This window comes from Macaca fascicularis, chromosome 12 (assembly GCF_037993035.2).
Source record: "Macaca fascicularis isolate 582-1 chromosome 12, T2T-MFA8v1.1".
In the NCBI taxonomy this organism is placed as follows: domain Eukaryota; kingdom Metazoa; phylum Chordata; class Mammalia; order Primates; family Cercopithecidae; genus Macaca; species Macaca fascicularis.
The window spans coordinates 136,990,041-137,002,823 of NC_088386.1; the positions used below are offsets into that span (position 1 = coordinate 136,990,041).

Consider the following 12,783-nt stretch of genomic DNA (forward strand, 5'->3'; position numbering starts at 1 on the left):
GCCCACCAGCCAGGTGGAAGGGGCAGGCTGGGACCTCCGTGAGCTGGCCTCAGTGTGAGAGGGAATGGGGGCTCACAGGGAAGGAGGACCCAGCCTAGGAGGCTGAAGGACACTGTTAGGGTGACAGGTTGCGCCCTCACTCTCAGGGCACATGCTGGGGTGGGGACTCCCAGCTGAAGTGTCCCATCCGGAGGCCAACTGGGGAGAACAAGTGTGTCTCCAGGGCAGCCTGGGACCTGAGTCCTAGCTGGAAGGCCCAGCCCCTTTTGAGTGACAGGGGCAGGGGCCTACACTCAGCCCCTACCTCACGACTCCCAGGCCAGTGCATGCCTTTGTCGTGGCTGTGGGTGGCTTCTCCTCAGAAGCGATGTGGCGGGTGGGCTGGAAGGGAACCCAGGGCATCTGGGGAAGCCGCAAGCACTTTGAATGACCACAGCTCACTCACACACCCCCCTTCCCTTCTCCAAGCACAGCTGAGTGTGAGGGGCACCTCCCATGCCACAGGGGCAGGGACAGGAGCAGAGGGCAGCCCCAGACCAGCCCCTTCCTCCTGCCTGCCCTGCAGCCCCCAGGGATGGCGCTGACAGACGCTGGCACCAGGGAGGACACCACCCTCGGGTGCTCAGGAACAGACCGCCCCCGGCGCGCCTGCCGGAGCTGCGCCTGCTGAATGACCACAGCGCCCCCGAGACCCCCACCCAGCCCCCCAGGTACATGCCCCACCTGTCGGCCCCATCGCCCGAGGCAGCGCTCGGACAGTGGTGACCCTTCCATCCTCTCCGCAGGTTCTCGGAGCTCGTGGACGGCAGAGGAAGAGTGAGCGCCAGGTTCGGCAGCTCACCCAGCAAAGCAGCCACCGTGAGATCACGTGAGTGCCGGGGCCTCCCCACCCACCTCAGTGGCCAACCCTCATCCTCGCTGCCACTCTCACCAGCCCCTGCCCCCTACATGATGAGCCCGCCCCCACTGCCCAGCGCAGTCACCAGCCAGGGACGCATGCATCTCCATGGCGGCAGGGGCGGCTCGTGAGGGCCTCACGTCAGTGTGTGGGCTGGAGGCACAGGCTGCTGGCAGGGCACGCGAGAGAAGATAAACATTTTAGAAGCAGGTCTGAGACGTTACAGCAGCTTTGTTTGCCAAAGTAGGGCTCTGAGCTTTGTTTTAGTAAGCCATGGGCAGGAGGCCATGAGGGTCTAACCTGCCACTCGGAGTGTGGTCCAGCAAATCCTCCGCCACTGTCCTGGCAAGATCTTCCTGGCGGCAGCAAGGCCGATGGGGGGCCCAGGTGCCTTGGCCCCTTCCCACCCGCTTTACCGGGCGAGGGCTGCTCCGGGAATCTGCCTGCGATTCTGACACAGAAGCCCTGAGATATGCTGGCAGGAGTGAGGCAGGCACCACCCTGCCCTAGACGGCACCTCTCTGGCCCTTGCCTCTCACCTGGAAGGCCAGGTGCTCATCCTCCTGGAATCCCCCAGCAGAGCCGAGTCACCAGTTTAATGAACACGTTCTGAACAAAAACTCCCCAGGCAGGGGAGGGAGGGGACGCAGCAGGGAGACTGGCAAGGAGGGACCAGAGCCCTGGGGTCACTGCCGCATGGCGAGCGGGGGAGAGAGCCCCGGCAAGGTGTCTGGGTGCCCGGGACGCCCAGTGGTGGGCAGGTGAGATCTGGAGTACAGAGCGGGGGCCCGTTGTACTTGCAGGTATGGAAGCAGATATCAAATGCCCAAGGGTGCGGTTGAGAACCCTGCATAGAAGTGATGCAATTGGGGGCAAGGGCATGGGGAAGGTCAGCAGAGACTGAGGGCAGATCAGGGAGAGCAGGGGGTGCCATAGCCCTCCAAGAAGCAGGGAGTGGAAGGAGAGGAATGCAGAATTTGACCCTAAGAAGAAAGCAACCGCATCAGCCGTGAGGATGGGGCCTCTCGGCATGCTCACTGCTGGCTGCCCCTGAAGCAGCTCTGAGGGGCCCTGCAAGTGGAAAGCCCAGCCCCTCCAGAGGGTCAGCAGGAGCGCAAGGGCCAGCCCTTCAGGGGAGACAGTGCTGGGGCTGACAGGCACCGGGCCATGCAGGGAGCCTGGTCCCCACCAGGGACATCCGTGCTCCCTAAGGTATAGAAGCACTCAAAAGGGTGGCCCCAGGACCATCCGGGTCAAAAGGGTGGCCCCAGGAGCATCCGGGTGCAAAGCAGCTGCACCATGTGGTCACCGCCTGGCTTCTCCTAGAACCCACAGCCTCAGCGCAGCTCGAGCACACCGAGGAAGCCCCCAAGCAGGTCAGCCTGGCCCTCCAGCTCCCTGAACACGGCAACAAGGACCTCGGGAGTAAGTTGGCAGTGCTGGTGGGGACTTTGGGACTGACTGCTCTCAGGGGCCTTAGAGGCTGCAGGCAGGAGGGACCATCCACAGTGAGGAACCTAAGGGGAGGCTGAGCACCAGGCACCCTAGCGTGGGAAGATGGGGGGAAGCTACCACCCAAGCAGTGGGACCCCATCGACGGGAACAGGCCAGGGGGCAAGACCCACCCAAACCACCCAGGGTCTGAGCTAGAGAGACTGGCTTTGCCGCTGTTTCCCCTCCCCTCCCCTCCTTCGCCTCCACATGCAACAGAGCCCACCCCAGCCCCTGCCTCTGGGCCCCACACCCCTCGCTTCTCCGAAGAGGAGCAGGTGGAGTCAGGAGGGGAAGGGAGCAGCCACTGGGCGAGCCCCAGCTCGAGGACCAGCTGGGCCCTGTGGACACTCAGGTTATGCAGGACCTGAACTGTCTCCTAGTCCGGGGCTCTGCCTCGTGAGAATTGAGGCCAGCACGTCCCTGCGGGGCGCCGAGCATCTGCTCAGCACCTGCAGTAAGAGTTCCCGGAAGCTCACGAGGCAGCTCCCCTTTAGGCAGCACTAATGCATGTGTGTTCCTCAGCCTAAGTCAGACTCTGCCTTTCTCTGGGTTTTAATCCTTGGGGGCTGTGTCCTCTATGGACAGTTCTCCTAGCACCCGGTGACCTGTCCTCCCCTGAGTCACACCACAGACTGAGATTGGGATCACCCCTCAACCCAGCTCCAAAGAAGGCCTAGTACTTGGTAAAGGTGTGAGCCACTGAGCATGGTCTCACCAGCAAGGCCCTGCCCTCAGCTTCTCAAGGACATCTGTACACATCAAGGGCACCTGCAGTGCCAGAAGGTGCGTTTGCAAGTGGCAGTTTCGCTGAACCCTAAGTTCACATTCCCCCCTCACCATATGAGGTCCGGACTCGCTGCTAGCCCCTGTGAGCACCAGGAGGACTGGCTTGTGCATCCGACGCAGTGAGTGAAGGATTCTCTTAATTAAGGTGTGGACCTTTAAGGGAACTAAAACGAACCTTTCATCAGATGGTTCGCATTGTGTCCCACCCTTTAAATACCAGGTGTTCATCTCCTAGAACTCAGAACTTAGAGGGGCACGTGTTACTCCCCTGGGTCTCTTTGGCAGGAGAGATTCAAGATGACCCCCAGGCTGGCCCCGAGGTCACTGCACTCATGTGTTTGCCGGCATGAGATGCTCATGCTCTGGTGGGTGCAAAATGATTTTAAGTGATAACATGAAAAGTCGAACCTTTAACGGCCCCTCGATGTGCAAAGCTAGTCATGATCTTTGATTCATGTTGCACTCTCACACTAGCTACCTTTCATTTAATTAGTCTTTGAATAATGACTTTAAATCAAGAACCCGACCTATACACTTGAATGTGAACAACACCTTCTATCTGTTTTGCCGTCATTCTCCCTGTTCTCTCCCCTCGGTTAAGCATGATCCTGAACTTGGTGCTTAGAATTCCTTTGTTTTCTTCAGAGTGGAAGGTGAGGAAACATATTTTTTCGGACATATATGTGTGGCAGAACAATAAGTCAGTTTTCTTTGCGAGATAATTATCTTGCCGTGTGTGATCGTTAGACCTGTGTTTTCACTCCGCATTCTCGGACGGAGGTTGGCCCATGCGGTCTGGGCGGCTGTGGCTTGTTCACACCCACTGTTGAGCACAGAGTCCACTGAGTGAATTGACCGGCTTTTCTCCCTTCTCTGTGCAGAGAACACGTAGGTTGTGTTTGGTATGAGCGGTGCTGCAGTGGATGTTCCTGTACAGGTTTTCCAGTACGTGTGTGAGAGTGGAAGTGCTGGATCTAGGATGAGGATGTGTGAACGCCCGAATTACACGAGAACACTAAGTCATTTTCTAAGAGGCGATAGCAGTCTGCTCTCCCTCCAGCAGTGATGAAGATAAGCAGTGAATCCAGTCTCTCTAGAACTAGGTTTTGCCAGGTTTGCAGATCCTGCAGGCAGAACGGGTGTGATGCAACCCCTGGGATCTGGGTTTGCACCTCCTGAGCACTGATGTGACTGAGCCTGTCTTCCTGGGCATCCACCAAAGGTGTCTGCTTCTGTGAAATGCCTGATCACACCTTTTGACTTTTTGTTGGGTTATTTGTACTCTTCGCTTCTGTGAAATGCCTGGTCACTCCTTTTGACTTTTTGTTGGGTTATTTATACTCTTCTTACTCATCTGTCAAAATTCTTACATGTTTTGATCCTTTGTCAGCTCTGTGTTCTGCAGTTACCTTCTTCCAGCCTCTGGCTTGTCCTTCCCTATTCTTGGTGGTAGTTCTTTTTTTTTTTTTTTTTTTTTTTTTTTGAGACGGAGTCTTGCTCTGTCGCCCAGGCTGGGGTGCAGTGGCCGGATCTCAGCTCACTGCAAGCTCCGCCTCCCGGGTTTACGCCATTCTCCTGCCTCAGCCTCCCGAGTAGCTGGGACTACAGGCGCCCGCCACCTCGCCCGGCTAGTTTTTTGTATTTTTTTTTAGTAGAGACGGGATTTCACCATGTTAGCCAGGATGGTCTCGATCTCCTGACCTTGTGATCCACCTGTCTCGGCCTCCCAAAGTGCTGGGATTACAGGCTTGAGCCACCACGCCCGGCCTGGTGGTATTTCTTAATAGAGAAAAGTTCATAATCAAATTTATCAAGCATTAGTGGTTAACAACTTGGGGGCCTTCTTTAAAAAGTATCCTTCCCCACACCAAAGTTAGAAGGTTATTCATGTATATTTTTTTCTCAAAGATTGAAAGTTTTGCTTTTGACATGTAAGTCATTAATCTATCTGAGTAGACTGTGTGTGGGAGAGAAACTGGGCTGCAATTTCATTTTTTTATGCATATGGGTAAACTGGATTTTTCATCTCTTCATGCTAAAAAGTCCCTTTTTCCCCCACTGTCAGTATCAAAATTCCACATATAAAAGTAGAATTCTGGCTGTGTCAGTTTGATACTTCTGTGCCAATACTGCCCTGTGTTCACTCTAACTTTGTAAGTTCTGGAACTGACTGGGAAAATTCCTGTTCTTTACTCTTCATCTTCAGAAGTACCATCGCTACCCTTGGCCTTTTTTCTTCCACATGTACACCTTCAAATCTTCCAGCCACACTCAGTGGAAAAGGCCTTTGAGATAATGACTGAGTGTGCACTGAATCCATTGACCATTTTTGTGAAAACTGACACTTTAGGATAATAAGTCTGTATCCATGGACATGGGATATCTCTCCATATATGACATTATGACTTACTCAATATCTTTCAGTAAAGTTTTATATGGAATATAAATATATGGAATATATAAGATTTATTCCTAGATATTTTATAGTTTGATACTATTATATAGTTTGATACTAGTATACACTTTAAAAAATTACTTTTCCTGATTATTTATTACTGGAGTATAGATATTTATTTGACCTTTGCATATTGACCTTATAGCCAACCATCTTGCCAAACTCTCCTATTCTTGTCATCCATTCTTTGGGGTTTTCTATATATATAATCATATCCTTTTTTTTTTTTTTTTTTTTTTTTTTGAGACGGAGTCTCGCTCTGTCGCCCAGGCTGGAGTACAGTGGCGGGATCTCAGCTCACTGCAAGCTCCTCCTCCCGGGTTCACACCATTCTCCTGCCTCAGCCTCCTGAGTAGCTGGGACTACAGGCACCCACCACCTCGCCCGGCTAGTTTTTTTTTTTTTTGTATTTTTAGTAGAGACAGGGTTTCACCATGTTAGCCAGGATGGTCTCGATCTCCTGACCTCGTGATCCGCCCGTCTCGGCCTCCCAAAGTGCTGGGATTACAGGCTTGAGCCACTGCGCCCGGCCTATAATCATATCTTTTTAAAGGTTGTTTGCCTTTTAAAACTCAGACCTGCTCACACCTGCAATCCCAGCACTTTGGGAGGCCTAGGCAGATGAATCACTTGAGGCCAGGAAGGAGTTCAAGACTAGCCTGGCCAACATGACGAAACCTGTTTCTACTAAAAATACAAAAATTAGCCGGGCATGGTGGCGCATGCCTGTAATCCCAGCTACTCAGGAGGTTGAGGCATAAGAATCCCTTGAACCTGGGAGGCAGAGGTTTCAGTGAGCTGTGATCACGCCACTGCACTCCAGCCTGGGTGGCAGCACAAGACCCTGTCTCAAACATATAAAAATAAATTAAAACCCAGACCTACAACTCACCTGATTTTTGTATAAAGTAGCAGCTAGTTCTTTTTCTTACGCAGACTCATTATCTCCCCACAGCTCTGCAGTGCCAGCTGTGCTGTCAGTCTGGTGTTCACGTATGCACGGGTCCGTTTCTGGGTTCACTCCTCTGTTCTGTTGTTTTACCTTCTTTGAGCCAATAGCAACTACTTAATGATGGCAGCTTTGGTGCTACTTGCTATGCTAGGGGCCCGGAGTCCTCCCAACTTGACCGTTAAGAGCGTCTCACCTGTTCTCAGTCTTTTGCTTGCCTATGAAAGTTTAGGATCAGCTTGTCAAGTTCCACAAAGCACTTGTTGGGACTTTAAATGACCAAACCTCTGAGGCCCTGTGTGCCTGTAAAAATTCTTGTTAGCCTGCACATCTGAAGGACAGTTTGGATGGATCTAAAATTCTGGGTTTGAATTCCCTTCTTGTTCATTTCTTCAAATATTAGTCCATTGTCATCTGTGTCCAGTATCGCTGTCACCGTTGTTAACTGTTATTTCCGGGTAGGATAATCTCATTCTCCCTGGAAGCTGTTAGACTTTATTTTTCTCAAGAAAAGGAGGATTCCCCAGGGAGTCCCATGTATCCCCTAAAGCACAATTAACACTCCTGATTGGTGTTTCCTCACCAAGCAACTATCCAAGTCAGGGCTGCACCTCAAGCCCGAGGGAGAATCTCATGGAGAGGAGGCAGGTTCTCAAGATTGTAGCTGGTCGTCCTAGAGGTTTGGAGGGGCAGAAGCAAAGGAGTGGGTGCTGAAACTAGTCAGATTATTCCTGTTTTCCCCAACTTCTCGCCCCAGCAGGGCTCTTGGACTAGCTTGGTTTTATCCCCCTAGATAGCTGCACCAGTGGTTTGGGTGGCCGCCACCCAGAAAGACAGGCAGTTGCCTTCCCCATATAATACCAGGCAAGGGCAGAGCGTAAGCTGCTTTGCTCTGTAATTTATCCTCAGGGTGCAGCCACATCCCTGTTCCCCAACCCATTCAAAGCAGCCTTCTCTCTGTTTTTATTTATGTGTGAGTGTGTGACCATAAACCCAGGATTTAGTGGTGATGTCTGCACAGGACAAGGCTGCGGTGGGCAGCTCTCTGGTGACCTCCCATCGTGTGGCTGCATGAGCTGCAGGCATAGGGCCCAGCAGCCCAAGAATGGTGCAAGTGTCTGTCACAGTCTCTGTAGCCACAGCTGTCCCACACATGGCAGGTAAGCACTGATGATACTACCTTGTGGATTCTAAATACCCCTGCACATAGCCATATTCTGTAGGGTTTCTGTTAAGATGTCGCTGGACAGTTGTGTACACTGACTAAAATTCATGTAGAATTGCAAGGGACCCAGAATAACAAAACAATTCTGAAAAAGAGGAAAAAAGTAGGAGGATTTGCACCTCCTAATGTTGGAAGTTGCTACAAAGCAATGGTAATGCGCTCAGTGTGGTAATGGATTAAGGATAGGCATTTAGATCCGTGGAAAAGAACTGAGAGTCCAGGGCCGGGCACGGTGGCTCACACCTGTAATCCCAGCACTTTGGGAGGCCAAGACGGGCAGATCACGAGGTCAAGAGATTGAGACCACAGTGAAACCCCGTCTCTACTTAAAATACAAAAAATTAGCCAGGCGTGGTGGCGGGCGCCTGTAGTCCCAGCTACTTGGGAGGCTGAGGCAGGAGAATGGCGTGAACCCCGGAGGTGAAGGTTGCAGTGAGCCGAGATCACACCACTGCACTCCAGCCTGGGTGACAGAGCGAGACTCCATCTCAAAAAAAAAAAAAAGAATTGAGAGTCCGGAAATAAACCACACATCGGTGGCCAACTGACTTCGACAAGGGGACCAAGACCATTCAATGTGGAAAGAATAGTCTTCTCAGCAAATAGTGCTGGGACAGCTGGATATCCACATGCAAAAGAATGAGGCCGGACCCCTCATACCATATACCTCATAACACAAATTAACACAAATTGACCAACAACCTAAATGTTAGGAGCTAAAACCAAAACTCTTAGAAGAAAACACAGGAGTAAATCTTCATGACCTTGGATCATAGGGGTCCTTAGGCTTAACAATAACAGTATAAGCAACAACAAAAATCTGTGTATAAACTGCGCTTCATCAAAACTTAAAACTTCTGTGCCTCAAAGGATGCCATCAAGGAAGTGACATGACAGCCTGCGAGTGAAGGAAACGTTCAAATCACACCCGATCAGAGACCCGTATCCAAAATAAAGAGCTCTGACAACTGAACAATAAAAAGACAACCCAATGTAAACATGGGCAAATCATACCTGATAAGAAACCTATATCTAAAAGAGCTCTGACAACTGAACAATAAAAAGACAAACAACCCAATTCAAACATGGGCAAAGGACCTAAACGGACACTTCTGCAAGGAAGATATGCAAATGGCCAGCAAACACACTGAAAAGATCATTGACATCATTAGACAGGAGGGAAATGCAAATCAAAACCACTAGGATGGCGGGAATTAAAAAGTCAGATAATAATAAGCATTGGTGAGAACGTGGAGAGATCAGAACTGTCTCACTGCTGGTGGGACTGTGAAGTGTGCAGATGCTTTTGGGGAAGAAAAAAACAAACAGTCTGGCAATTCCTTAAAGGATTAAACCAATAGTTACCATATGTCCCAGTAATTCCACTCCTAGGTATATACCCAAGAGAAATGAAAACCGATGTCCACACGAGGTCTTGTATACAAATGTTCATAGCAGCATAGCACAAAAGCCAGAAAGTGGAAACCATCAAAGTGTCAATCAACTAATGAAAGGATAAATGGCCAGGCGCGGTGGCTCACGCTTGTATTCCCAGCACTTTGGGAGGCCGAGGTGGGCAGATCACCAGGTCAGGAGTTCGAGACCAGTCTGGCCAACACAGTGAAACCTTGTCTCTACTAAAAATACAAAAATTAGCTGGGCATGGTGGCGTACACCTGTAATCCCATCTACTCGGGAGGCTGAGGCAGGAGAATTGCTTGAACTGGGAGGCAGAGGTTGCAGTGAGCCCAGATCATGCCACTGCACTCCAGCCTGGGAGACAGAACTAGATTCCATCTCAAAAAAAAAAGGAAAGGATAAGCAAAATGTGGTATATCCACTCAGTGGAACATGATTCAACCGTAAAGCAAGGAAGGAAGTGCTGCTGTGTGTCACAACATGCATGAATCTTGAAAACATTATGCTAAGTGGAAGAAGCCAGACACAAAAGACTCTGCGCTGATTCCATTCATATGAAAGTCCAGAAGAGGGAGATCTCTAGTGACAGAAAGTACATTCGTGGTTGCTCAGGATGGGAGGGTGGAGGGGATGGGAAGGCAGGAACAGCCAAAGGGTACACGGTTTCTTTCTGAGGTCATGAAAATGTTCTAAAATTGTGCTGATGGATACCTGTATCTGTGAATATGCTTAAAAACAATAAATTGTACACTTTGGGTGAATTTTGTGTTACATGAATTATATCTCAATAAAGCTGGTTTAAAAAAGTTATGTGCAGGCCAGGCGCAGTGGCTCACGCCTGTAATCCCAGCACTTTGGGTGGCTGAGGCAGGTGGATCACTTGAGGTCAGGAGTTCTAGACCAGCCTGGCCAACATAGGGAAACCCTGTCTCTACTAAAAATACAAAAATTAGCCAGACGAGGTGGCGGGCAGCTGTAATCCCAGCTACTCAGGAGGCTGAGGCAGGAGAATTGCTTGAACCCAGGAGGCGGAGGCTGCAGTGAGCCGAGATCGCACCACTGCACTCCAGCCTGGGCAACAGGGTAAGACTCTCAAAAAAAAATAAAAGTAATGTGCAGAATAATGTTTTTAGTATGTTATCCTTTTGTAGGAAAATGGAGAAGGGAAATACAAATTTTGTCCTCATTTTTATAAAGAAATGAAACTAACAAGATGGTTCACTAAAGAAGGAGGGAAAGAACCACATAGTGGGACTGGAGATTGGCTAGGCTTCTCTGAATGAACCTTGTTTTGTAGTTTTGACTTTAGAACCAAAAAAAAGTTTTTAAAAACATTAAAAAGAAAAGGCAACACTAAAAATTGAAAACATACTGAAATAAGTAAACCTAGCTATCATGTTGATGGTATAACCACACAGGAAAAAAATATCGTTGCAAGCGATTTTAATAAGAGTAGTCTATTCACCCCTAGTGGAATATAGTCTAAGGATAAAAAGCATTGCCAAGAAATTTTAGGCTATACTCAGTGATCTTAATGTTAGTAGTAATACTTGTATTATTTTTTTGAAACGATTACATGTATATGGTGGGATAAAGAAAATAATTGTTAATGCCACCAAGATTTTCAGTGTAAAGAATTAAAAATATAAAATGAAAGAAGTTAAAAATCTTGTTTGTTTTGGCCGGGTGCAGTGGCTCACGTCTGTAATCTGGCACTTGGGGAGGCCGAGACGGGCAGATGACTTGAGGTCAGGAGTTTGAGACCAGCCTGGACAACACGGTGAAACCCTGTCTCTACTAAAAATAAAAAAATTGGCCGGGCACGGTGGCTCAAGCCTGTAATCCCAGCACTTTGGGAGGCCGAGACGGGCGGATCACGAGGTCAGGAGATCGAGACCATCCTGGCTAACACGGTGAAACCCCGTCTCTACTAAAAAATACAAAAAACTAGCCGGGTGAGGTGGCGGGCGCCTGTAGTCCCAGCTACTCGGGAGGCTGAGGCAGGAGAATGGCAGGAACCCGGGAGGCGGAGCTTGCAGTGAGCTGAGATCCGGCCACTGCACTCCGGCCTGGGCGACAGAGCGAGACTCCATCTCAAAAAATAAAAAAATTAAAAAAAAAAAAATTAGCCAGGTGTGGTGGCGGGCGCCTGTAATCCCAGCTACTTGGGAGGCTGAGGTGGGCGAATTGCTTGAACCCAGGAGGCGGAGATTGCAGTGAGCCAACATTGTGCCACTGCACTCCAGCCTGGGCAACAGAGCAAGACTCTATCTCAAAATAAATAAAATCTTGTTTGTCTTTTGATTCTGTTAATTTGACATGGAAATATTAGTATGAACTCATAACGTGTTTATTTTTTAAAGAATCTATAATTTTCTAGTTCTGTTCATCGAAAGGCCTGAAGCTGTGACATCCCATAATAGGGAACAGCGTGAGTGCCCAGGCTGTGGACTCTAGATCTCATTCTCATCAAGAAACCAGTGATATCTGGAGAAATGGGTGATTCCAAGACTGAAGCAGGATGTGGACAGAATAAGCCCAGGACATGCTGTGTAAAAAGCAAGCAAGCTTTCAAAACAGCAGATCGTGTCCTGAGGGCAGGGAGCCAACCTCAAGGGCTCCCGAATAAATCGAGCATCAGGAAAATGACTGACAGCAATGGCCGGAAGCCCATGAAATATACCAGTATCTCTGTGTTCACATGACGCTCAAAAAAAAAAAAAAAGCAACCTAGTGAGCAACTCTAGAGCTTGCTGAGGACCGACTCGGTCTGCAGGCACACAAGTAAAGGAGTAGGATGGAGCTTCACACTGCTGTGCCTGGGGTGGGCTACAGTCCAAGGTGACCATGGGGTAGGTGAGGGAACGCCTGTCTTCACAGACCACTCTCCAGCTGGTGAAGGCAGGAGCCACAGGGTCAGACGCAGGCCTGTGGGAGGACAGCCCTTGGATCAGGGATCTCGATGTCTTGCTCGAGCCATCAGGTGGAAGGCCAATGGGGACTTTATTCTGGGTTGGTCAAACTGCCAACACTGGACCAGTGACCAGTCCTCATATCACTCCAGCGGGACTTCGACACATCACAGGCTGCCTGGGCTGGCTGGGGGTGCACATGCATCCCTGAGAAGCAGCCCTGCAAAGACCATCTGAACCTAAACCCTATCAAGCACTTCTCTCTAATTAGAGTTTACAGGAAACACGGGGGTGGGAACAAGTGAGCAGTCAGTCACATCCAGGCGGGGAACTCTACAGGACAGACGACCTTGTTTTTTCCGTGAATAAAGCGGTAGGTTGAAGGAGACTTGAGGTGCATCACACAAGGCAATGTGCAGGCCCCAAGAGCCCTCATCAGGTTAGACCTGAAATCACGACATTTTTAAGACGACCAGGAAAATTCGAACATGACCTGGGATTTCTTATGATACTGAGGAATGACTGCTAATTTCTAATAATAATTTGTGGTTACGTAAAGTATTAGATCCTGCTGACATGTTCACAGGAGAAATGATACCTGTGAGAAAGGGGACGACAGACAGATAAAAATAGATGAAGCAGGAC

At 49.7% G+C, this 12,783-nt stretch overlaps 1 protein-coding gene across 18 annotated transcripts in view; it reads left to right on the forward strand.

The window, feature by feature from the left end:
- SNED1 (sushi, nidogen and EGF like domains 1) overlaps positions 1-12,783 on the forward strand; it is a 92,131-nt gene that overhangs the window by 64,066 nt on the left and 15,282 nt on the right. For 9 of the 18 annotated variants that reach the window (XR_010580189.1, XR_012421670.1, XR_012421675.1 and 6 more), the window contains 3 exons: positions 566-710; positions 786-868; positions 2,225-2,323. Coding sequence is in view for 4 of the 18 variants with exons in the window: in XM_005574857.4 (XP_005574914.3) it covers positions 566-710; positions 786-868; positions 2,225-2,323 (327 nt within the window). In the remaining 14 variants the exon portion in view is untranslated. Of the gene's footprint in view, positions 1-473; positions 711-785; positions 869-2,224; positions 2,324-12,783 lie in introns of those variants that run through there. The other 9 variants (XR_006691282.3, XR_012421671.1, XR_012421678.1 and 6 more) reach the window with 4 other exon arrangements.